General features: G+C 34.3%; 1 protein-coding gene across 1 annotated transcript; it reads left to right on the top strand.

The window, feature by feature from the left end:
• Positions 1–255: 255 nt before the first annotated feature.
• On the top strand, positions 256–27,315 carry LOC123712232 (cadherin-89D). Its single transcript, XM_045665236.1, has 21 exons — positions 256–268; positions 2,266–2,365; positions 5,401–5,587; positions 9,483–9,591; positions 10,551–10,753; positions 11,255–11,383; positions 13,543–13,735; positions 15,041–15,199; positions 16,165–16,298; positions 16,791–17,391; positions 18,033–18,191; positions 18,487–18,667; positions 18,737–18,894; positions 18,968–21,111; positions 21,678–21,887; positions 22,572–22,741; positions 23,328–23,396; positions 24,121–24,324; positions 24,583–24,891; positions 26,045–26,161; positions 26,841–27,315. Exons 1-21 carry the CDS (start codon positions 256–258, stop codon positions 27,313–27,315), a joined length of 6,024 nt encoding a protein of 2,007 aa, XP_045521192.1.

Genomic DNA, 27,315 nt, shown 5'->3' with positions numbered 1-27,315 from the left:
TCAATGGGCAGCGGTAATACTTAATATCAGATGAGCCTCCTGCCCCTTTTCCTTATACTATATGTAAAAGCAACTAGCACAAACCCTTATCACCATGATGTCCATCACTGTGACTAGGTTTTACTTTAAAACACGATGTTAAACATCGTGATAGTAAAATTCTTTAATAAAAGAGATAACTACTGACCAAAGAGGTTTGATTCTATTTACTTCAAGGGAGCGTCTTATGTTTTAAGCCCTTCTATAAACGACGTTATGGTTGAACAAAGTGAATATAAAGTTTTACAGAATTTCGTTATGATCATTTCCTAATAATTTAGTTTCGAATATTACAGCTATGCTTGGTTGGATGAGGCATGATGAGCATCGCAATATTTGCGTAAAACAATGTCCGTACCGAATTGAAACCATAATGACACCATAAATTTCTGATGTTGGGCAAGATGTCAGGAAATTCATTTTACAATGATTTACGACTATGGGAAATGTTCTTACGATGTTGTTGATACTGTAGTTTTTGCATTTAAAAATGGAATGGAGGCCTTCCGGCCGGATATGGTTAGAAGATTTTATTAGATACTAATAATTTTGGTAATAAAAGCGTACTTTTAGGTAAGTATTTCTATTTATGTGTGTTATAATAGTAGGAGTAATAGTAATAGGTAGTTATAGTCATTGATGAAATTTTTGTACGCTTCAACGCGGTAATGACAAGCTAAAATAAAGTCTATACTTATCAATACTAGAATTTATTTTAAATGTTTATTTTGATGATATTGTTTAAATTCTTAGAATTTCGTTTTAATGGTCTTAATATGCTTCCATTTAATTGTTTGATTGAAATGGGAAAACGAAACAATCATTGAGTAATGTACTCTAGCTTACTATTTACTCTAAAATATGCTATATCTATTATCCCTGAAATGGAAAGCACGTTTAACTCGTTCCTGTGAAGTGTTTACATACAACTACATAGCAGTTTAATTAGTAAAAGCATCATAACATTTTAGTTGCTTCACTATTAAGATCGTAAATAATTCTATAGAAATACCTTTATAACCGTTAACAGGTAATTACAGGGTTTATTAAAGTTTTCACGGTTCATCAAGATAGCTATTTTATTGAAAGTGTTATTGAATGTTTAGCCAACCGAAACTATAATAGCCCTGCTGATCAAATATACAGCGAGCATTTGACATAATTATGGTTATTATGAAGCTTAACTGTGGTTTGAAAGTGAAAATATACCACAGCTCTCCACTACTGTTTTATTAAAAATGTTAATTAAATTGTCGTGACTGGAAAGGTGTAAGCAATTATTATGTTCATTGTCCAACATTGTATAGTATGTCAATTTACCTTTCCAGTTTATGAACTAAGGGTAGTTATATATTATATACACTGTTATACTGGATATAAAGTTGTTCAAGTTTAAAGAGCATTTAACTAACTTTTTTATATATATATTTATACTTTTTTCTGACATCGGAACCAATATTTTTAATTTTAAAATAATTTTGCGGATTTACTTTTTAATTTTTTGGATTAAATCTGCTAAGATACCACCAATTATTGTTATAAAAATTACTAAAAATGCATTTTACAAAATTAATTTCATTTATTGATTTCACTTAGACGAGAGCAGTTTTTGTTCGGTTTCAAGATAAAAACACATATCTCCCAAGACCTAGGATACAACCGGATTTATGTGCACACTAAACTCAAAATAAACGGTTAAAACTTGTAAAAAAATAATTTATACCGTGCAATATGTCAGATCCACCAACTAGATTCTACGCTAGACACGTCAAGAGAGTCATCTTAAAAAACAGTACCACGACTTCGCTATATATGACTAAGATTCTGTTAGAATGCCTTATTTATTAAGGCTAGAATTAAATATATACCAAGACCTTCAAATCCCAATATCAAACAATTAGATTTCCCACGTGCCAGTTGCACCAATCAATCCATTTTTTACTTGACAAGAGAATGGATGGCTGGGACAAACAGTTTCTCAACTAGACGTATTGCTGACTTCTCTGATTACTAATAAATACTCTTTAAGAGTAATCAAACAATACACTTACTAGTTGTATCACAAATCATTTGTTACATTTCTTGTTTCAAACGATTTTCTGTATTAATTTTTATCTCAATGCTTTACGTTATGCATCTAAATAAATCATAGGAAAATCTAGAAGTCTATTCTATAATACCAGAAACGTACAATTCTTCAATTGCTAATAAAGATATCAATTTCAGGTTGTAACTTCTATCCGGTGGGGGAGTACCTGAAGTTTGTGAGGATACCGGAGAACCTTCGCGTCGGGGATGAGGTACTGCAAGTGGAAGTTCATCCCAGGTATGAAAGTTAAACTTTCTTTATTTTATATATTCTAGTTAGGTTGACTTTTTTGGACTGTCAAAGCAAATGCCGAAACGAAAATAATTTGAGTCTGATGTGTTTCACGTTTGCCACTTTTAATTTAATACAAAGTAAAAGAAAATTCCAAATATTAATAATATATATAAGTAAAATTTGTTTGTGTAATGGTGTTCTTAAAGACCTACCACCCTCAATGAGAGAAGTCTAGCTAGTACGTTGCTATTTTCGATACCTTTTATTTAATACTTGTATAAAAAAATTGTAGTCACCCGTAAACCAACCGTACCATCGTACCATCGTAACCATCGATCTTTTAAAATATATATTGGATTTTAATGCGCTAAACAACACAGTAAGTAAAGTTAGGATAGCAGTTTTGACCTAGTGGCTTCAGCGTGCGACTCTCATCCCTGAGGTTGTAGGTTCTATCCCCGGTTGTGCACCAATGGACTTTCTTACTATGTGCGCATTTAATATTCGCTCGAACGGTAGAGGAACACATCGTGAGGAAACCGGCTTGCTTTATACGCAAATAGTCAACGGCGTGCGTCAGGCACAGAAGGCTGATCACTTACTTGCCTATTAGATTAACAAATGATCATGAAATATATACAAAAATCCGAGGCCTAGACCTAAAACGGTTGTCTGCACCATTGATTTTTTATTTTATTTTAAACAACACAGTAAACAGAGTGATTTAAAAGGAAGATTTGATAATATTATTTTAACAGTATAAAACTAAATCACTCACCATCTGAAGACCGATTATCCTTTAAAACGTTTTTCTGTTTCTATATGACGTCGCGCGGACTGTAATTTTGTTATAATAATTACAAAATATGAGAAAAATCACCGCAAACACTGTTTAACAATAACTGCAATGATGTCATACCCTGAAACTCACTAAGGAAGTCATTCCGGCCGCTAAGTATATATTATATAACATCTCGAACTAAGTCTGAGGCCTTTGGGCCTGTCAGTCAGTGATAAGTTTGCTAGGGGATCCCCCCTTTAGGTTAGACTTTAGAGGAACTGATATTTCCTCCACAACTATATCATAAATAGTCCATATAATAATTATGCTTCGCTTTCATATTGTTTTAAATAAACACGCAATTCGTGCACCGTTAATCTATAGTAAAAACAGTTTAAGGATCAATCACATTACATAAGTTATTAATTAATTCATAATACTATTATAAGATTACTGACTGTGGATAGCTTGAATTAATAGCTCTGATTAATGTGTATTTAACACGTAATACATAACGGCCGAGTTATGTATTCAATTTTTATCAAGTGCTTTACTGTACTAATACTATGTACTAATTAATTTTTAAGTCAGTTTAAAAGTAGGTGACTAGTTTTAACAGTTAAGATAGTCAGTAAAACGTATAATAAAACAGTGTGACAGACTACTATTGACGGGTTTTAAAATCTTCTTAAGTTATTGCATTGACTCAGCGCCGGATTAGCCATGTAGCATGAGTAGCAAACGTTGCGGGCCCCGCGAATTTGGCGGAAATGCTCTCCAACGTACCTGTAACCGTAATAAAAAAATATTAATTTACGTAGGAGCGTAATATATGTTGCTTACTATTATTTCGTCACGTTAAAGCGGTAAAAATAGTAACTTTTACCGTAAATTTCTAATGTTTAATTATAATCGATATATTTAGACTAGTCTCTACACTACATCTACTTTAAAAGTGGCCAGATTTTTTTATATAAGAAAGTCTTAATCGTCTCACTTTGTTGAATGGAGAGCATGATTTGCTTAAAGAAGTCGAAGAAAGAAGAATATTGAAAGTTATACTATCTTTAAATTTGCCGATACTAAATCCCCCTTTATTTTTATTAGGAAGATGTCATTCATCACAGTTTCGTTATTTATGCACTTCAGAAATATATATTTTCAATTATTGTTACTTTTGGTTTCTATTTGTTATTGAATCCTTGTGCTACTTGTTAAAGTGTCTTCGGACTAACCGTAACTTATAAAATTTTGCATTTGGTCTCTTGTTAATATTTTTAGGCACTTGTTGAACACGTCATTAGACACCTGAATATCAATCAGTCTGTAGCAATTATTATTTCTAATCAAATTAATAACTTTCTTCTCTAACATAATGCATTGCCATATAATACATCGCTTTACAGTACAATTTGTAATAATAATACCTTTTAAAGTAAAATTTAAACCAATCTAGTTAATAATGGTTGTTGACGGTAAAAGTGTGAACAGTAAGTGCAACCAACATGAGCAACAGATTGGATATTTAAGCTCCACCGTCACTTTCAGTTAGACATAACCTATGATTACTTTGTAGAATATTTTAATGCATTTTAGGAACTTTCAACTATTTATATGGAGAGTTTTAAGATACCAGCCAGGTACTTATTTAAAATTACAATAAGGAAATACAGAATACAAGTTTAAAACAAGAAAATCTATTGGGTATTTAGTTTTAATTGGGCTTATTGAATTTTATGCTTAAAAATACAATTAATATCTGACGCGCCGTGCAACAAAATATATTCAATTTCGTTAAGTGATATCTCGTGTCAAATAGTTGTACTTTAACAAATTTTAACTTAGTTTGATTTAGCTTAGATAACCTATCCCTTACCGAAATGTAGCTTCACTGAACTTCATGTAGATGGCGTAATTACAGATTCATCTTTAAAAACAAAATAAATAAATAAATCAGACTAATGTCACCGTTTTAGCTAGAGCTAGATCTATCTCTCTTCATCATACCGTAATCACAATTTGTCAAAAAGAGACGAATGACTTTGACTGAGGCGAGAGACTTTCGTTAAAAGAGTGCAATTAGACGGAATAACTCTTTATGAATAAAAGAGTAAATCTTTATCTGTGATTAAATTAGTATTAATAATTAAATTATCATAATATTTATATACTTTTGAGCGTAATATTATAAGAAATAACAAATAATGACTATTCCACTGCCCGTCCACAAACATTTATAAATTAATAAACATTCCAGAAAAGACCTGGTCCTCCAAGCAGTAGACCGCGAAGAAGATGCAGCATTGTTCACATACCGGGATGTGAACCGGACTCATGTGGCGGTTGTGCTGGCGCAGAGTGTTGAACACCTGGTGGATTCTGATTCTCCCCACAATGTGGTCAAGTTTCGACTTGGCTGTGACTTCGATACTGGAGATGATTTGGTAAGGGTTATAACAATCTGCATCATCAAGAGCAGTGTTGGCCTAGTGTAGTTCTGAGATCGTAGGTTCAGTCACGGCTATGCACCAATGGAATTTCTCATTCATTCGCTCGTACGGTGAAGGAAAACATTGTGAGAAAACCGGCTTGCCTTAGACCGAGACCTTAAATAGTAGACGGCATGCTTCAGGCACAGGAGGCTGATCACCTACTTGCCTATTATATTGACCAATCATTGTGAAACAGATACAAGAATCTGAAGCTCAGATAGCGCCACAGTTTTTTATAATAATCTCCGTTAGAAATCGTCACTGAGTTTACTGGACGTTAAACGCCAAATTACAACCGAGAAAAAATAAATAGTTCGTAATAGGGCTGACGCGTTATTTCTTATCCCTTATTCAAGAGTATTTAACAACTTAGCAACAGATTGAGCTCGTTATTTTTTTCCTAAAGAGGCACGATAAAAATGTATTTATAAAATAATAGGCAGGAAGTAATATTGCAAGTAGGCGGTAGTAAACGCAATAGGGGTGAGACATTTTCACTTTTACATGTCTCGTAAAATCAGATGTGTTTTAGATGAAGTCAATGAACTGTATTCAAAGATCTAGACTTATGGATGGGCATGTATACGTAATGTTTGGATAAATTACTTTAGATTTTCTGTAGTTGAAGGTAGCCGAGTAATCTGCTGCAAAAGTAAATATCTAATTTTTAGATAACAATATAAGTTTCGTCTTCCATATTTAAATAGTTGATTATTTAAGAGTAATTGGTTTATATTTTCGATATTTATTGCTTTTATCTATTCTCCTTGGATTTTCAAAAACAAAATAAAAGCCAAAATACGTTCGTGCCAACGTGCGATAGAAAGGAGTATTCTCGGAATTAAATTACGCGACAAACATAAAAGTGAAAATATTCGCAGAAAAACCAATATTATTGATTCTGAGCAATATGTCCTTAAACTTAAATGGAGATGGGCAGGCCACGTAGTCCGTTGTAAAGATGACAGATGGTCTAGAGCAGTAACCGAATGGACGGACCCGAAAGGAAAAAGGAAGAAAGGAAGACCAATAGAGCGATGGCACGACGGGATCGAGAGGGTAGCTGGCAGAAATTGGATGACGATGGCAAAAAATAAATTAGGGTGGAAAATGTTGGAGGAGGCCTTCTCCCGGACAGGGGCCGCATCTTAGTAAAACTATAAACTTATCTTTTTTATTTTAATCAAATGTATGTCAAAGATGTGGAATAAAGGCTTATTATTATTATTATCTATTTTCCAATAGGATATGTACCTAGGAATATCGCTAATAGTAACTAAATGTTATGTCAATAGCATCAACCTGTCGAAAGAACTGTTTGTTATTCTTGTATTAAAATTATAAATACAATTAAAACAGAAATATGGTTACATCTGACAGCATTGCTTTTACAGTTCTTTTCTGCCAGAACTTTCCAAAAAAATAATTGAATCCTACCGATACCATTCTGAACGCAACCATTATCACGTGCCGTAGTAACAAAATGGCTGTCTTATATGTAGATGTCAATTGTTTTTTTGTATTGTTTGGATACCAGGTAGCAGCTGGATAGTTTCATATAAAATCATTAAATAGAAATCATATCCAGACGTTTATATGGGAACATGGTGTTTACGTCTGTACTCCAACATTTGCATAATTGCTTTCAGGACCAAAATAGTATTGACAATGTGCTAATAAACGCTCCGAGAACATGTGTACGAGAAATTGGTAAATTTTCCGCTGTATTACGACGTTTTTCTCGCAACTCAATGTCAAAAAAGTGCTTATTTTCTTATTATTTATAGCATAAGCAATTGTTTTGGTACACAATCGTTTTCGTCCGTTCGTTCACTAAAAATGATGATACTCCTCTACTAAGACTGAAGATACCTCTACTAAGACTGAAGACTTTGTTTGGTTAGAGATTAATATATGGAAGTCATCTTGACTTCGATTTCTGACGAAATAATAATTGCCTCGAGTAAATACGCACAATAGACCAGACCTACTGTTTAAAATCGATGAAACAGATGATCTACATCTTGTCTTTGATTGCGGCATTTCAAACAAAACGTTATAGATAAAACTCTCCTCCATCGATTCTAAAAATATTTCTGCTTGTTTATATTCAATTGCGTCAAAGATGGCCCGACATAAATGGACAGGTCTTGACAAAAGGATGTTGTGATATTTCTGTTTTATCTAACAATTGAATTGAAAGCCTTCTAAGTGGGTAGAGCTTCTCTTAAATGTCACTGACGTATACATAGTCCGAATGGTTATATGCAATTTGTATAAACTTTGTCACTATTTGTTACTTGTTCTTAGTACGGGAAGTTCAATTTAATGATAATGAGTAATCGCAATTATCTTTTAGTATAATATTATTTTTAACAAACCATTCAGATATATACACTTAGTATTATCTTTTGTTAAAATAGCTTTTACAAATTAAGAAAACACTTTTTAAACGGATTGAAGCTATGTATTGCTATTAAAAACTTATAATTATTTACATAATGTTAAATTTTAATTTTTTTCCGACCTTTCGCGTGCTTTACAGTGTGCGTGGACACGGTGACGGATTATGTCTGTATACTTTCTATATATTTTAACTACTTAAATCCTTTAAAAAAGCCTTAAAGGATCTCAAATTGATGTCCCCTGAGGTGGTCCTGAAATAGGTATTAATCACTTTCTTAGTGAAGGAAAACAACTGTTTCTCACGACACTACTTGCATTTTTCCACACGCATTTTTTTTTCGTACAAAATCCACGTAATGGTGCCACCATTACCTGGACTTTGTACCAAGAGTAAGAGATTTGAGATTTTGAGATTTGTTCCAGAAATAGCAGTGTAAATCTTACTGGTAAATGCAATCGCCTTAATTTTAATCGGACATGCAGATGTCGTTCCTTCCACTCATGGGCTGTTTCTTCGTTTTGATCCAAAAATTGGTCACTATTTTGTTGTAACAAACCTGAACAGTTTGTGAAATTCTCATTCTTGTTTGTTTCTGCAGAAAGCATTCTGGGCACCTAGCGCGCTGACTATTTTTTCATACCAAAATGGTTGCGTATAATATTATAGACACTTCATTATTATTTCCTCTTCATTTATTCTGCTATAAAACAAACAGTATCAACAACGATCCTCGGAGACAATGTTTTCAACTTTTAAAATTCGCAATTTTTCTATTATTTACTGAACACCTTCGTACTAACTAATAAATTTCGGTGTATAGTGTATTTTTAATGACATAAACAACCTTCTATTTTAGACGATTTAAAGTTCGTGGCTATGTGGGTATGATTCAGAGTTGAGACTTTCTTATGTGAAACGTTTTTTTTACGGGAGACATACTTAGCCTTAGCTCGACAAACTATGATTTATTTCATAGTACGAGAATGTATGACATCCATTTCACGGCGTTTTTTTTATTGTCTCTTCGTTGACACTTCATTGGACTTTACAATTTAGCCTTAAAAACTGATATGTAATTTAAGTATAATGTAATATTCTACAAAGGATATTTAACAAACAAAAGTATTCAATAAAACTACATATAATAATAATAAAGCCTTTTTTATTTTCGTAACCTAAATTATTTTTTAAATGTTGTTAATATTTACTTATAGCTGTTTATTAATCTCTTTTGGGTGCAGACCTCCCTCAACTCTTTCCAGATGCCTGTATCTTTGCCAATAGTCTGCCAGTCTTTTCCAGCTATTTCTATTATCTTCTTTCCCCAGGTCCTTTCCATTGATAACATTTACTTAAAGTGGTTGTTCCTGTGTTTTGCTCGTTCTAATTAAATAAAATTAATGTTTTACAAACGTCTTGTTAATAAGTGTGTGGTTTCAGATTTCTGCCTATCTATCAGTGACGGTCTATATTGAAGATGTCAATGACAACGTGCCCATCTTTCTTGACACACCCTACACTGTTACTGTAGATGAGCTCACGCCACCAGGTATGTTTAATCTCTTTATTCGGTTTTTAAATTATTCCCTAAGTTGAATAAACTAATATATAAAATTCTTGTGTCACGGTGTTTGTTATTAAACTCCTCCAGGCTCGAACCCTTTCCGATAAATTTTATATCAGTTAGGTCTGCCAATCACATATATTTTCCCCCCAGTAAATTTCCGGTCCACCCCTATATGTTTTTATAATACAGTATGCAAAAATAAATACAAACCTTAATTTACCCCCCTCTACGATCAACCCCTATTTTTATTAAAGAAGATATTTTAATTGAATAAAAAAAAGGTTTTTAAGAAAGAATATAAATAAAAGCCGGCAAAACAACCTTTGCCGGCTCAGCTAGTGTTATATAAATTCTACCTTTAGGGTTAAGTGGTGCAAATGGCGTTTAAACCTAAATTCTAGGGTAATGCTAATGCAATAATTGTTTCGGGTAGGCATAGAAAGACTTTTATTAAAAGTGATACTTAAACAGACGCAGAAATGTATTCCCATTTTCCAATGGTGACGTGTATATATATAGGATCAATGTTGCATAATGCAAAAAATATGTTTTAAAGAATTCTTGATGAATGAATGACTAATGTTGTATATAATGTTACGTATATGCACTAGATAATAGATACTGTAGTAAATGATGACGGAAATGGCACGATTAATAAGCTTGTTAGGAACCAGTTATGGATAATCTCTCATAGAGAGATTTGGAGAGCACAGAGCTTCTAATAATTTAGACAAGTTATCCCTCTGGCATTGATAGTGTCTATGGGCAGCAATCACCTAGCATAAGTTGTGTCTTCTATCTCTTTTCCCCCTATTCTATATTATTTAATCTCTCGAAATTCTCTATTTAAAACGACACGTAAAACTTCAAATAATTTCGAATTTATATCCGAAACACCTAGACTTGTTAAACAAAATAATGTTGTTGATAAACTTTTACAGGATTAACCATTTTCCGCGGCATCCGCGCATTTGACCGTGACAAGCCGAACACTCCAAACTCAGATGTCCAGTATAGCATCACAGCTGGTGATGAGGGCCACCGCTTCACCCTGGAGAGCTCTCACAAGCCTGGTCTCGTGTTAAGGAAACCACTGGACTTTGATACAGGAGATCGAGAGTTCTGGTTAACTGTCACGGCTTCTGTAAGTAACTTCTATAAATATTATTCAGTTTCAATGCAGTGTTCAAAGATACATATGTCTCTTTCTGTTAAGTTATATTTGCGCCATATTGAAAAGGGAGCACGCAACATCACGCCAAACTACCTTCTTTATAAAACAGATGGAAGGAGGTGGAGGCGATACCACCTCCTATGGATATCCTGCCAGAAGGCTTGCAGGAGTGTTCTGAGCCTTTTAAGGATTGGTATTTTTTCTGGAAGGAAGTTAAGTCGAATTGGTTCAGAAATACTTCAGTGAGCAACCTGTCTAGATTTCTTTAATAGGAATCAATTAGGATTTCTATTGTGCATCTAGCTGCTGCACGTAAATATCATCGTCTCCGTAGCGTAGTAGCGTACAATCCGGAGATTTGTTAGATATATATACATATCGTATATTCATTATAATAATTTTTAAATGATAAATATATCACCAATCGGTTTAAATATATAAGATTGTTTTGTATGATTAATATTATTGCAGGACAGGGGTTCTCCTCCCCGTACTACAAATACCACGGTACATATTTTAGTTCAAGACAATGATGACCTTCCGCCGAAATTCACGCTCGACGTCTACAGAACTAAAATACCCGAGTTTTATCCTATCTTGGTAAGTATACGAGATAAAAAACAAAGGCTGGCAACGCACCCACTTACAATGGTCTATGGGCTGCGATGACTGTTTGTCCCCTTATTATACATAAAAAACTCCTTCCTATCTCAAAAATGATTTCAAATTTCTGGGAGCCCATAACTATAACTTACGCTCTTCCGAAAACTATACCCTTAACTTGACTACCCCATCTCATAACTCCACCTTTCTTGGCGATTCCTTTAAGGTCTCTGCGGTTAGGTTAAGGAATTCACTTCCCGTCCCCATTCACTTAGCTCCTTCTCTATCATCCTTTAAATTTCTTCTGTACAAACATTACCTGTCCACATCGTATCCCTAGTAAGAAAGTTACTAACTACTTACTGACGTGAGATTTAATTTAAATTATCGTGATGATGTGAGTATGATTTATCATCGTTTTAGTTTAGTTTGTTTTTTTTGTTCCTGTTTAGTTTTGTCTTAATAACTGTGTATAACATGTATTTTTGCACTACTTGCCTATCTTATGTAATTTAATACATTTTTTGGTTGCCTGGGAGAGATCGCTCGAAAGCGATAAGGCGGCCAGTTGCCCTCCATGTCACGAAGTGTTTATAGTAATAATAATAAAAAAGTCTCAAATGTGGTGTGTTTTAAAATTGCGGACTGTTAAGGAATTTCACGCCCTCTCTTATAATTCCGTTTAAAAGGTAAAGCGGGCAGCTTCATGAGTCTAAACGTTTGTTCATTCTATATAATACTAGCTGTGCTCTGCGGTTCCACTCCGCATTGAATCGGTTATATCACGATGTTCTATAAAGCTTTTATCGGGAAATAGAGCATTAAAAATAGTTTTTTGTTAGACATTTGGTATCGCAGGCTTATTCGTAGATATTGATGTCTGCTATAAAACTGTCGTACATTATTTTAATATTGTCAATAGTTTTCGCAGCGTACGCAATTTAAGAATGGTTCTTGGTCTTTTTCACACCTTGGTTTACACTATCGTAATTTCATACACTGCCCAACAGCTAAAAACACATTATTTAGCATATGTTCATTAGTGATAACGTTAAGGGTTCTAATGGAGAAAGATTTTTTAATTAATCCTATAGATTTAGCCTTTTCAATTAAAACAAACAATCAAATCCTTCCTCAGAGATACTTTATTTCTCAAACAATTACATTCACTTGCGAGATAATTTAGTGTAGGTTAAAAGAAAACAATTTTTTAACCGGATTAAAGCTACTTGTATTGTTATAAACTTATAATTATTTTATTTATTTTCTTTCAATGTGTAAAAGCTATGTTAACCAAAGATACTATGTGCAACAGTACGGACTGGAAAATGCTGTAAAGCACGCGAAACGTCGGAAAATTTTAAAGTTTAAATTATGTAAAATAATTATAAATTTATAATAATACATATAGCTTTAATCCGGTTAAAAAATTGTTTTCTTTCAATGTGTAAAAGCTATGTTAACCAAAGACAATACTAGAGTAGGTTAGTTATATACATCGTGTTATGAACATATTTGAAAATGAGCTATAAAAAATAAAAATATTAGTTTCTAACAATATGTACAATATTGTTTACAAAAGTGCAGGTAGCTCACATCGATGTTACAATAGGCATTATGTGACTATAATCATTGCTAGTTGGGCATTTTTGATGTTTAGTAAATACATATTTATCCCATTTATTTATATAGAACTTTTACATTTTTTAATAGACATATGTTTAAAATATTAGTGTAGAAAATGCTTGTCAATTAACAATGGTGCAGAGTTTCTCAACAGTTCCTTTCCTTCAATTCACGCACTTGATTAGGGAACTCTGTAAGACAGCGAAACAAATTTTGTATTTACGTTTAATGTAGTTCTCTCAATAACCGTAACGCTGATGGACCTTGGAACAAAAGGGATTTGACTTGTTATTGTAAGTTTCATAGTAAAATATTTGTGACGTCTTAGAGTATTGAGTTACCTAAGCAACAGTAACAATATAATCCATAAGGAAATTATAAGATTGTATGGTTTTAATAAGCGGACTTAAGAGTACTCTCTCCAGGGTCAAGTATCATAATAACATATCGGTTCACATAATAGAAAACTTTGTATCACGTAGTTAAAAGCAATATTATTTCTATGTAACATTAAGATTTTTCATTACCAGGGCAAAAGGATTCATCAGGAGCTATCATTTAATCAGGCGATTCGTGCATTTGACCAAGACACGGGTGTGGCAGCACCCGTTCGATACGAGCTGGTCTCTGGGAACGATAGACGGCTTTTCACTCTAAGCCCTCTAAATGGAAGCCTGTTTTTGGATAGAGAGATTGATCTCGACGCTGAAACTGCTCCTCCTGGTAGGTTTATTATGTTAATTCTGGCGTCATAAGCTGTAAGGTAAGGTAAGGTAGATGTTGTCCTCATATCATGATAATACAAATGAATGAATGTGACAAACCATCTTGACAGTTAGGAACCAACCATAGGTTTTAATTTCTGTTGATGATTTTGGGTGGCAAGCCTGTCATCATGGGGCCGATCAAGTATTACCTCTTGTCAGCAAAAGTAAGCAAAACTCTCAAATATAATAATCATAAAAACTACATAAACGCGTTAATTTTTTGTAGGAATCCTCGAGAATGCATTTTGTTTTCAAGGCGATGTGTGGGTTTTATGTGTAAAAAAGTAAATAATGACTGTTGACGTAATCACCAAATAAGAAAATCAAAGACTACCCCCTGCCCCTATAGTGCTTAGGTAATACTTGAACGGCCCCCATGCAATGTCTTACTGCCCTTAAAACTGGTTCAGGATGAGTGCGCCTATGAACGGTAAGCAAGTTTGGATTAGGGGTAGATATAGATATTACCTGTATCTAGCCAAAATTATTATATATTTAAATAGTATCAAAGTACATATTCTTTGTTATCACTTTTTGAATAACTGTCAAAGTTATACTTTATATTTAAAAATGTGCTGTATCAAAATCTGTAACTGTACTTCTAGTTTAAAACTATTTAGATCTTTCACTTTCATTTAAATATCTTTATCTGTCTTTTAAATTACTGACATCGAGATAATATTATTTTACGAACCTTAATTATATATTCCAAATCCCTAATACCACAGATTCGTCCATTAATAAAGTACTAGCATTTTGTAATAAAACTATATTACATTTTAGAAGTGAAACTTCTTTATCGGCGCTGGAAAAAAAAATACCGTCACATTTTTCCGTTACGCGCCATATTTTTCTTGTCCCTACCACGGTTGTTTTGAAAAGATTCGAAGCCATCAATAAAAAATATATAAAATAACGATAACAGTGATAGTAATAATTCTCTTACAATTAATGAAATTCTGTAATAATCTTAGTAGTAATAAGGTAAAATGATATAATTGTATTATTTGTATTCATGTCTATGATAATAAAAGCCTTTTGTTAAACTTTATCTTATTTAACTTTATTTAACCAATTTCTGTAAAGTTGCATATAGTAGATCATTTTTCGAAAAATGAGGTCGTAAAGAAGTTTCATTTCTTACGTGTGTACACTAGTACACGCACACATTTTTTAAAAATTCAATTATGTAATAGGTAACCAATTACTATACTAGGTACTGTCCTAAGAACTCGCATACAAAACTAAAATAAAATTGCAGGAAACACCTTCATGCTTCAAATACAGGCAGCTCAAGTTGACAACCCCTTAAAGACTGCGCAGGCGAGAGTCGAGATCGAGATTTTGGATCTAAATGATAACTTACCCGAGTTTGAGGTGGACTTTTACAATATAAGTATCGTGGAGAATTTGCCTAATGGTAATTGATTAACTTATTAAACTAACCTTCTCTTGTCTTAAATGCTAGCAAAACATAATTTTATAAGTAGGGATACTTATGTGGATTTAACTTGGTTATAATAAATTAAACGTAAAAATTAGTGCCAAATCTTCTCTTTGTGGTAGATGGTGCAACATACATGCTATAGTCGCATTAGAACGAGACTATTTATATAGTTCATACATAAAAGTAAAATATATGTCATTATTTAGCTGCACATATAACATCCCAAAAACTACTGACATAATTTTGATGGATTGGTGTCTTATTTGAAATTTACGAAGGACATCAATATATTGTATAATATTTATGATATCTAAATGTCCTATACTCGTATGGAGAATCCCATCGTGTATGGATCGCGGTTATTTCACCTCGCTCCAAGTCTTTCCGGCTCTCTTTACCTCATCTGCCACTGTGCGGCGCCAGATTCGCCTGAAACGGCCACGTTTCCAGTTTCCTTACGGGTTTCAATCAAGCGCCTGCTTGGGATCCTTACGGGGTGTAAGGCCTATTCATTTCCATTTGCACCTTGATCTGCTGGTTAATCGGAGTTTCCTGGCAGCGCTCCCAAAGTTGCTCGTTAGAGATCTTTACGGGCCAGTAGAGACCCAGAATACGGTGGTTGACGAAGACTTGGAGTTGGTGCGAGATGGCTTAAGTGATATTCCACATTTCACACCCAAAGAGCAGCACAAATTTACCGTTGGATCACAACATTTTAACCTTGATTCGACGTGTCAACATCGATGACTGCCGCGAAGGTTGCTCGGCCTTGGTAATACGTGATTTAATTATATTCCTTCCACACATTTAACCTTTTTTAGTTAACTGAAATCAGGCGCGTATCTACGTTAGGGGGTTCATTAGGGATTTTTAACTAATTCAAATATTCGAACTACTGTGCCATTATTATCGAAATCAGATGAATACTATTTTCTTAGGTTTCAGTGTGCTACAAGTGATGGCCGCCGACAAAGACCAAGGTGACAACGGAGAGTTTACGTATCAGCTGAGTGACCTTAACGATGCCTTCTCTATTGATCCTAGGACTGGGTGGCTGACCGTCAAAAACCAAGTAAATTTACACTAATGTTAATTTTATCTTGACACATTCTGCTCCTCTGACTGAAGGTACAGGGTCGTTGCTCTTTCTATCATCATGTATTAATCAGCTTAATTTATAGTCTAATATTACAGTGATTGAATATAAAGTACAAAGCATGTTATGTATACATATATATATATATATATATATATATATATATATATATATATATATCTATACGGCATACTTACGGAATGAATTAATTTTAAAATATTTTTATGACAGACCTGATCCGGCAACGGATTAGTATAGCCTACAGCGACCTTGGAGAACCGTGGAAATGGTTCAGAAACCACCGCTCAATATTTTCCCCTAGTAGTCTGTAATCATGATGAAATTTTTGGCGTTCATATTTAACATTTATTATTTAAATTATTTTATACAGATCATGAAATTTGGTTATATTCTTACTTGCTGAGAACTTGTTAAATAATTCTTATTTACAAATTGTTTTGTTTGCAGACCGTACTGGACCGTGAACAACATACATCGCTGCGAATGAAAGTTTATGCCAAAGAAAAGAACCCCAGTATCGTCGGAACTTTATTAGATAAACAGAGATTGGCTAAGTGGAGACGCAATCCTTCCCCTAAATTAGCCGCAAAGGAAAAAACAACTTACGTTTTTCCAGACAAAGTTGGTAACAGCAACGAAAACATCGAGTATTTCGACGATTTGAATCAACTTCTATCATTGGTTACCGTGGAAGTCACTCTCCTAGATGCTAACGATAACAACCCAATCTTTGTACCGAGTAATCTCTACGAATTCTCAATCAAGTCAAATGCCAAAATTGGAACAGAAATTGGTATAGTTCAAGCGGTAGATCCAGATTTGGGAAGGAATGGCATCGTTTTGTACGATCTGCAAAGGACTAGTAATTTAACAATTACATCGCCATTTCAAGTTCACGCTAAAACTGGAGTGATAACGTTAGCGGAGTCTCCTGTGCTGGAAGGAAGACATGCTTTATTCATCGAAGCGTCCGATCAACCCGCTAATCCAAGTGAAAGGCGATATTCTTTGGCAGTTGTCGCTATTGATGTTGTTAATGTTCATAAAGGTACTGGGACAAATCAGTCACAAAAAAAACAACAGTGCCGCTACAACCTTTTTATGTGTGGGCTTGAGATTTTTTATGTGTCAATCTAATAGGCAAGTAGGTGATCAGCCTCCTGCGCCAGACACGCACAGGACGGATGTTTTCCTTCACCGTTTGAACGAATCTTAAATGCGCACATAGACAGAAAGTCTATTAGTGCACAGTTGGAGATTGAACCTACGACCTCAGGGATGAGAGTCGCTAAAAGCTCGCAGAAGTTGAAGCCGCTAGGTCAACAATAAGTCACACCATATTTAAAAAAATGAGACAAAATGTATGTACGGCCTCCACAACAAATCCGACTAAACGATCGCACTTGTGACATCACGCTGCGAGCTGCAAATTGGTATTCGCGTACGGCAATCGCGATGTGACGTCACACCACAACATCGTCTCTTTGGAAATCCTTGCCCGTTGCTATAGTTATATTTTCATATATTGTATGGACTGAGTTAGATAGAAAGTGAGGGTGTGAGTGAGTGATAGAGAGTGAGGGTGTGTGGGATAGAGATTGAGGGTATATGGGAAAGAGAGTGAGGGTGTATACGTCTATGTGTGAGTGAGTGTAATGCACTGATTGATACAGATGTTTAAAATTTCAGGATCCAAAACTGATAAGCCAGATTTCATAGGGTCTCCATACGAGTTCTGGGTGGGTTCAAATGTAGGCATCGGGACGAGTATTGGTCAAATAAGAGTCAACGATGCCATGCAAAAGGGTGAACTATCGTATGATTTACTTCATGGATATATAGAAGGAGGTGTGTATATTTAAGTTGAGATATAAACTATAGAAAAACTTTATAATATAAATACATTTACTGTACCTATAGAATGATTAATAATTTAATAGCTTTGGTGAGTACTTGCGTAATTCTATACTATGTATATTTATTGTTTACGCTATTGTGTGCAGGGTCATTTATTTTCTTGAGTTGGCATTATCTATCGTATTTCGAAATATGGTAGAGAAATTTTTGGGATTAAAACTACTTTTTCAACTCTTATTTTCCCCTGGTCAATATAATGTTTATGTGTATAATTTTCTTATTTCAGTACCATTTGCTGTCGAGGAACGTTCTGGAGTAATAACTGTGGTAGACGAACTATCGAAATTCGACAGACAGGTGTACGATTTTGAAGCCGTTGCAATACAGGAAAAATACAACTTCTCAATAACCACCAATACAACCGTCCACGTTGTCGATGTAAATGATGAGAGAGGTGTCTTTTTAAAGTAATAATTTTTGGTATTAGATTAAATTTTAATTTTTAGACTATAAATAACACCACTTTTATATTTCAGAGGAACGCATCCACTGCTGGAGTTTAAAGTCAAAGAAAATGTTGCCGGTGCAACTATTGGACAGATATTTCCCAACAACATGAGTGGCGTCAATAACACTGGGAAATTCCAATTTATTATTGCAAATCAACAAGATGTTTCTGACGATATAGCTATCGGTAATATCACATTTTAATTTACTACAAATGACCAAAACCAAATGATAAAATATAACAAACATTGTTTTTACAGGGGCTGACGGAACTATTTATGCTCAGAAACCTTTAGACAGAGAGAAAAAAGATACATATAGAATGACAGTAATCGCCGAGTCCTCCAAAGGTGTAATGGCCGGAACTAGTTTATATCAAATAACAATTCATGTAGACGACGAAAATGATAATCCACCTATATTTGAATTGCCGGCCTACGAAGGCACAATAACTGAGAATTCTCCAAAGGGAACTGAAGTAAAATTGGGTGCCAAAATAAAAGCAAGGGACGCTGATACGGGCTCTAACGCTTTATTTACATTTACTCTGTTTGGAGAGGGACACGATTCATTCACTGTTAATGAAGAAACTGGCGTGGTCACCTTTATTGGAAATAAACTAGATCGCGAAGAAAAAAGTGCTTACCTTCTAAAAATAGTTGCAAGAGATAAAGGAAGCTTAAGTTCAGAAGCCAAATTAACTGTATTCGTTTCGGATGTTAACGATAATGTACCAAGATTTGATCAGATTGTTATACCCCTTGGCGAAAATATAGAATTAATAGAGAACTCAGAACGGAGCCCTGTTAAAGTTTACAAAGAAATAAGAAATAATACTGGTATCATAACTAATTTGGAAGTAAAGCCTAAAAACAAATTCGCGGTAAGAGTCGATTCACCTCTCTTCCACGTTCCAGAAAATATTGCGGTCGGCTCAACTGTTTTGAGATTAAACGCTATGGATATGGATAGTGGAACTAACGGACAGATACGTTATGAATTTATGTCAGAAGTTTTCATACCGCCCTTTTCACTCCCAGCCAGTGCCTTACAAATAAAAAGGTACTTTGTTGTGAATGAAAGATATGGAAATATCGTAGCCGCTCGAGCTTTGCCTCCAGAATCAGAGTTTCGATTAAATATTACTGCTTTGGACGGTGGTCAGCTCAGTGATCATACAGTAATCCGATTATTTGTTCAAGACGTGAACGATCACTTTCCGATGTTCAAAAAAGCATGGTACACATTTAATGTTGAAGAAGCTCAATATACTCGACGAATTTTGGGTAAAGTCGATGCCACTGATGCTGATTTTGGCCGAAATGCTAACATCACGTACCACATTGAACCACCAAGTAACGATTTGCCATTTGAAATATCACCACATAGTGGAGTTTTTAGTGTAAATGGAGAACTTGATAGGGAAAAAGTTGATAAATATGTTTTAACAGTAGTAGCTACGGATAATGGCCAAGACAAAAAGCTATCTTCATCGGTGAGCGTAGAAGTGCAAGTTTTAGATGTGAATGATAATGCGCCTCAATTCAATGCTTACAATGAACTTTTAGAACTTAAACATACAGAAGCAGAAAAAATAAATCATAATTATGAATCTATCAAAGTGGTGCCAGTATATAAAGCAACATTAGAGGAAAATGCACCAGTTGGGACCGTCGTAACCAAAGTTTATGCAAATGATTCCGATTTTGTTGGTAATGGAAACGGGTTAATATTGTTCAGTATCCCACAAAGAAAAAATCAACTTAATATGTTTGCTATTGACTCTAAAGACGGAACGATAACAACGACTGTAAGATTAGATTATGAGAGTCAATCGATTCATAATATCACCGTGATTGCTTCCGATCTTGGATCGCCGAGTCTAAGTTCTACAGCACTTATCGTATTAACAGTAAAAGATATTTCAGATGAAGTCGAAGTATCAGATAAACCCGTGTTTATATCGAGATACTACGAATTAGAAATAGAAGAAAATGTCCAAACACCTGTCGAATTAGTCACGTTAAACTTAACAGAATATTATGAAAACTTCAAAATGAAATATTTTATTTATAACGAAAATGACACCGATGTAAAGAGAACATTCGTGATAGATCCTCGTAATGGGACGTTGTATTTGATTCGGAGTCCCGACAGAGAAGCGCAAGAATTGTATGAAATAATGATAAGGGCTGAAAGACAGAAGATAAGCCGCGAGTTACCACACATGATATATCCCGTCGGCGATGAGGTTTTGGAGGGGATGACAAAGTTTGACGTGAAAGTCGTTGTAAGGATTAAGGATGTGAATGATAACGCTCCGAAATTTATCTACGGCGGTCGTCCGATGGTAACAGCGATTCCTACTACAGCACCATTTGGATATGAAGTTATTCAGTTACAGGTAAGCAATTTTATAATTTTGCCGAAACACTTTACGCGATTTAATAAGAAGGAATCCAAATTATTGAACTTTTAATTTACTACATTATTTTATTCGAATTCGATACTACGAGATTTAAGTATATATTTAGACTTCCTTAGATGTCAAATTTTGTTAGTTTTTAGTATGTTTGTCATAGCTAGACAATGACGTATTTGAAAAAATTGTACTCGTCGATATTTAAACTAATTATTTGTTAAGAAAAACACTTTTTGAACGGATTAAAGCTATGTATTATTATTAAAAACTTATTAAACGTATTATTAAAAATTATTTACACGCTGGAAAGCACGCGAAAAGTCGGAAAATTTTAAAATTTAGAATTATGCAAATAATTATAAGTTTTTAATAATAATACATAGCTTTAATCCGTTCAAAAAGTGTTTTTCTTAATGTGTAAAAGCTATTTTAACAAAATACAATACTAATTATTTGTTAACATGTGGTATTATTCCTCTTAGCCAAGAATTTTACAGTAGGAACCGTTCCTAGAAAAAATTAATGTTTAGTGTTAAATTTACATCTAGGCTGTAGATGCCGATGCAGGTATAAACTCAGATATACGCTACCAAGTGATAAATACAGAGGGTGGTCGCTTCAGCGTGGACCCTGTCACTGGTCGAGTCAAAGTCGCAGGATCATTCGCGAGAGATGCGGGAAGAGTTATTGGCTTCGACGTCAAAGCTACGGACAGGAAAGGGGCTGACGACGGACGGTCAGCTATTGCTAATGTGTTTGTAAGTATATTAAACATAAAATATTTTATTCAATTTGGACTGGTTTTAACATGCCTTATAAGTTAGGTATTATTGAAGGTTCGTATATATATCATGAGATTGTTTTTTTTTAAATAAATCAATAGCGCTTCAACCTTTTAGGTCTGGGCCTCAGATTTCTGTATCTGTTTCGTGATCGTTTTTTAAACTAATAGGCAAGTAGGTGATCAGCCTTCTGTGCCTCACGCACACCGTCGACTTTTTGTGTCTAAGGCAAGCCGGTTTCCTCACGATGTTTTCCTTCACCGTTCGAGCTAATGTTAAATGCGCACATAGAAAGAAAATCTATTGGTGCACAACCGGGGATCGATCTACGACCTCAGGGATGAGAGTCGCACGCTAAAGCCAGTAGGCCAACACTGCTCTAGATTGGCTTATAGTATTTTAATGTAACGAAGTTTAATTAAATATATGTTACTAATGTGTTATCGCTTCTATTAGATAAAATATTATTTTGCTAAATTGTGATTTGAAACTTAAAAACATCACAAATATGCAACAATGGTTGCTTAATTCAATTTGTCAAACTTAGATAACTGCGTAACGTAGCGAGCAAAATACACAAACTTATCACGGATGTGCAAGAATATATGTATATCGGAAACCTCTTAGACTATATTTTATTTTTATCGGTAATTTTTGTAGGTATACGTTTTGGATGAAAATAAGCAGCTAGTGATTGTAGTGGGAGCCAAACCCATGGAAGTCGAGAAGGAGCTATACAACATCACACGATATCTCTCGAATATGACCGGGTTCGACATCCGCGTACGAAGATTGGAGACTAGCTCTAAGGCAACCATGGATGGATATGCGTGAGTTCTCAATTTATTTGATAAGCCTGAAATGGACTGTTTCATACAGATATAAGCTAAATGATTCTAGTATATTATGTTCTCTCATTCACTTAATACAGGATAGTTATTTATACTACGAGTTATATAAAGACGTAAGATTTGAATTGATTATTTTGATAATGGCACATGTCAAGCAGACTAAATTTTATAGGAGACACAAAAAACCTTTAAAAAAGTCTATTGTAGGCGCAATATAGTTTCTGGAAATTCATAGGTTATTCTATCACAATAGCGCCAACAGCGCCAATATCGCCAACAATAGTTGGACTAGAGCCGTTCTCGGCGAAAACATGCGTCTATTAACGTAAAATGTATACATAAAAACTATAAACACTTAAAAAATTAACGATTCAACTGTTGCTTTTTATTTTTTTAAATATAACAAATAAACTTTAAAAATACTTTCACCATTACAATCCCTAATTATATATATTTTTTCAAATCATTATGCAAATCATTATGGGAATAAAATACTAATAACTCAATTTGTAAAGAAGTTAGTAGTAGCGATCAATTGAGTTGAATATGAATTATTATTTTCCAGGACTGACATGTACGTCTACGCCATAGATCCAGTATCAAACGCGATTATTGACATGGAGCTACTACAAAAGTAAGTGAAAATTATTAACTTAAATTTATTGACCGCGCCAGATCTTTGGGAGGAAGATTGAAATTCATAGCTATATTAAATACAATTAAAATATATCTTCTTATATAACTTTTTGTCTTTTATTAACATAGCTTTTACACATTAAGAAAACACTTTTTAAACGGATTGAAGCTATGAATTATTATTATTATTTACTTATAATTATTTACATAAATTTAAAAATTTCCCACGTTTCGCGTGCTTAACAGCGTGCGTGGTCACGGTTTAAATTTAAAATTATGTAAATAATTATAAGTTTATAATAATAATACATATACTCAATCCGTTTAAAAAGTATTTTCTTAATATCTTTTTATAATCTGTGGAGCATAAAAATTCTGTATCAATTTTCCATAAAACAATTTTTTATATCAGCGCGCGTACTCTATAACATCCAAAATCGTTAGCTATTCCCATCCCGATTCCAATATTGACATTTTGTACGGCGATCCCAAGGTTGCGATATCAGCACAACGGGTTTGAAATAACTATATCAAAACTACTTACAAAAACATCGCGATTGGTATCGTTACTGAACTGCAAAGAGTACGGGCGCAGACGTGTCTTATAATTCGTTTCTTGCTACTTCTTCGATAGAAATCAGGAGCTCTAGTCTAAATTAAGCGGAATTAAATTTTTCCAATAATTTTGACGAGCTAATTTCATACGTTAAATGTCGTTTCAGGTCAATAATGAAGCGGGAAGTAGCGTTACGTCACAACTTAGCGGGTTTCAAAGTACTGGAAGTCGGTGACAGTACAGTAGTTCAAGCCAGGAGTGCGCAAATGTTCAGCACTATGGAGATCAGTGTAGTTGCCCTCGGCTGCCTTGTCTTCATTGGCGCTTTCACCACTGCAATTTGCATACTCTGTGTCAGGAAGAACAAAAGGTATAAAATTAGAACTTTCTAGTAAAATCTGCTTACATTGTAGTAAAGCGTTGTAGTAAGCAAGACTTTTTCCATCTTTCAGACACCATCACCATCACAAACGAAAACATACGAAACATTATTTTATTAAGTAATTTAATTGTGCAATAAATAAAAAAAGAACTATTTCGACAGCTTGTTTCATTACATCTTGTAAATTAGCATGAATTCTTTATCTTTCTCTCTTAACATAACTTTTCGTTTTCCTTGTCCTAACAGAGGTCGCCACCCGCCATACTCTCAACATCGTCTTAACGCTTTCTCTGATCATTTAACCAAATACGGAGGTCTCTTTCCATCCGGATCGAACCAGTGCCAAGAGCTGAACCAGTCGTACAGCGAGCCGGATTCCTATATCGACGTTATAAATCAGCCGACAAAGAAAATCTGTCCCCATGGAAACACGATCGAGGAGTTCGGGAAGGCTCATCAGAAATGTGTTAAGGGGCAATTTGATATCAATGGCACAGAATTTAATCATAAACACGAGAGGATGTGTATTAAATTTAACCAAAGACCTGCAAAGAGGTAACTGTTTTGTATATTTTTTGTCGTGTAACGAACACTCCGGGACAACTCTGTCATAGTAGATGAATTGAATTGAACTTTTTTTAGAATGCGCTTACAGAATGTTTTAACAAGAAGAACACCGTACTGTGGATGGCAAACATTTTAAAGGAAACTTATGTTTTATTTGTAAACTAAATTTACAATAAAATAAATAAAAGATTTATTATTTAATAAACATTTAGAAAACACTTGCTACGCCCTGTCGTAAATTTTTCAAAAACTACCTTATCCGGTATCTTTATGGTATCAATCTGGTGGAATCTTTTTGTGCGAAATGGAAATGTATTTACGCATGAAAATCTTGTATTTGGCAATTGATTAATAAATTATACATATAAAATTTAATTTAACGTAAATACGTATATTTGCAAAAGTTATCCTATTACATATATGTTATAGTTTAAGGTCTTTCATAAATAATCCACTATAAACTTCAAATTCTTGTCGCAAAATTATGTTATGTAAGAGGGGTATATGTTACACGCTTCTCATATTCTGGTCCTGGCTTTTCTCTCTACTTCACTATTGTTTAATCTAAATTAATATAATTATTTATCTACTATTTAAAAACATACTAATACATTTCCCTAAAACATAAAAAAATACTGGTGATGGTTTTAGCATTTTCAATTATTAACATTTCATACATCTTATTTACACTACCCTTTGTTTAATATATGGATAAAAATAATCTTACATTCAATTCGACGATTCTAATTTAAATTCATCTCTAGATTGTTATTATGCTAGACGTTCAAATAAATCAATAATCGAACCTAGTATTAGACGCTACGTGGAATTTGGGGAGATCTTCAATTGTATAGAATGTAATGCATATAGAAACAAACGAATTACATATTGTAATTTTTTACACTAACATTTTCACCACTAACTTGTTGACTGTTAAAAACTATAGCAAGCGTAAAATATCTTAAGATTTATATATGAATCTAATTTACAGTTTATAAAAGGAAATATAACATTTTACATTATGCCGTTGTTAAATTAATATTACGCTGTTGTATTAACATATGTAGTTACTACTAATACTTAACAATAAAACAAATTTAAAAAAATAGTCACTCGTAAACCATCACCAACATGCACGTAGGAAAGGCCAGGACCCGTCGCTAACGTCAGTGAATTCCAGTGGACAGGACTCTGGCATCGCGGAGGGAAGATGTCCATGCGGTCATGTCTCGATGCACACCTCGGAGGAAAGTAGCGGGTGAGTTGCTTACTGACTGACTTAAATGACGTTAATAACGTTATACCACATTATTTTTGCGATGCTTCTCCAAGTACAGAAAGGCGGTCAGCAGTAAATTTCCGCCAAACAGTTGCTCCACTCCGTCCAGGATTTTTCGTGCGCCTACCACTTCGCGTATGCGTGATTTTCTACGGAGGATGTGGCCGAGATCTGCTTGGCAACATCTACACCATATTACATAATTATATGTCCATTAGTTATAATATACTCAATAATTATCTAAAAATAGTAATACAAAAGAACTATAAACATGCTTAGAACAATATAATGTACAATAGAGGATATTACTGTAAGGGGCCATTAGACAAATATTCTTTTTTGCAGCAGGTCCAAATAGATTCTACTAATTAAATCATTTATTGTATCGTAAACTTTTGGAAGTACATGAGGAATTTTCCGGAGTAGTTGTCGCACGGGAAGTCAAGCCTTTTAAGCAAAAAAAATCCCTTTTTAGGAACCCCTTTTCTTAGATTTGACACTGCTGATCTGTTGCCTAGCTTCTCGGTCACATGCCTACTGGCGTGGCCTAGCTGCTATATAGAGGTCCTATATTAAAAAAAAACTCTTGGAAGTCTCCTACAATGTTTCATACTAGTACAAAATCGGTCAGCGATAGATCTGTCTGAATTAATTACAGATGCAGCTACGAAGATTCGCTAAAATCAAATCATAAACAAGATCGTAAAGGTTACCGCGACGACTCTCGATTCATACGACGAGCGTCCATCGGCCACCAGCCCCTAGACATGAGAAGATACAACCAACGGAGGCAATCATTCTCAGAGAACATCCAAAGACACTTCCCATCTGTCGAACGAGTTGTGTCCACCCCAAGAATAACAAGACAAACCTCAACACCAAACGTGAACACGCCATCGTACTTCCTCAATGGCAAAAAGAATTACAGAAGAAAAGAAGTGATGAATGAACCAATGATAGACTATGATCATAGTGAAAATGAGGACCATTTTGACACAAGGCTCAATAGAAAGCTGAGTGGCGGTCGAAAAATAGGTAGTTTTATGGACTTAAATGGGCAAGCTTTGTTTGTTACGCCTGTTGATATGAGGAGACAGGGGAGTGAGAGAATACTGGTTGCCAGACCTGTATGA

Source organism: Pieris brassicae, chromosome 7 (assembly GCF_905147105.1).
Source record: "Pieris brassicae chromosome 7, ilPieBrab1.1, whole genome shotgun sequence".
NCBI lineage: Eukaryota > Metazoa > Arthropoda > Insecta > Lepidoptera > Pieridae > Pieris > Pieris brassicae.
This window is presented reverse-complemented; position numbering and strand designations above follow the sequence as displayed.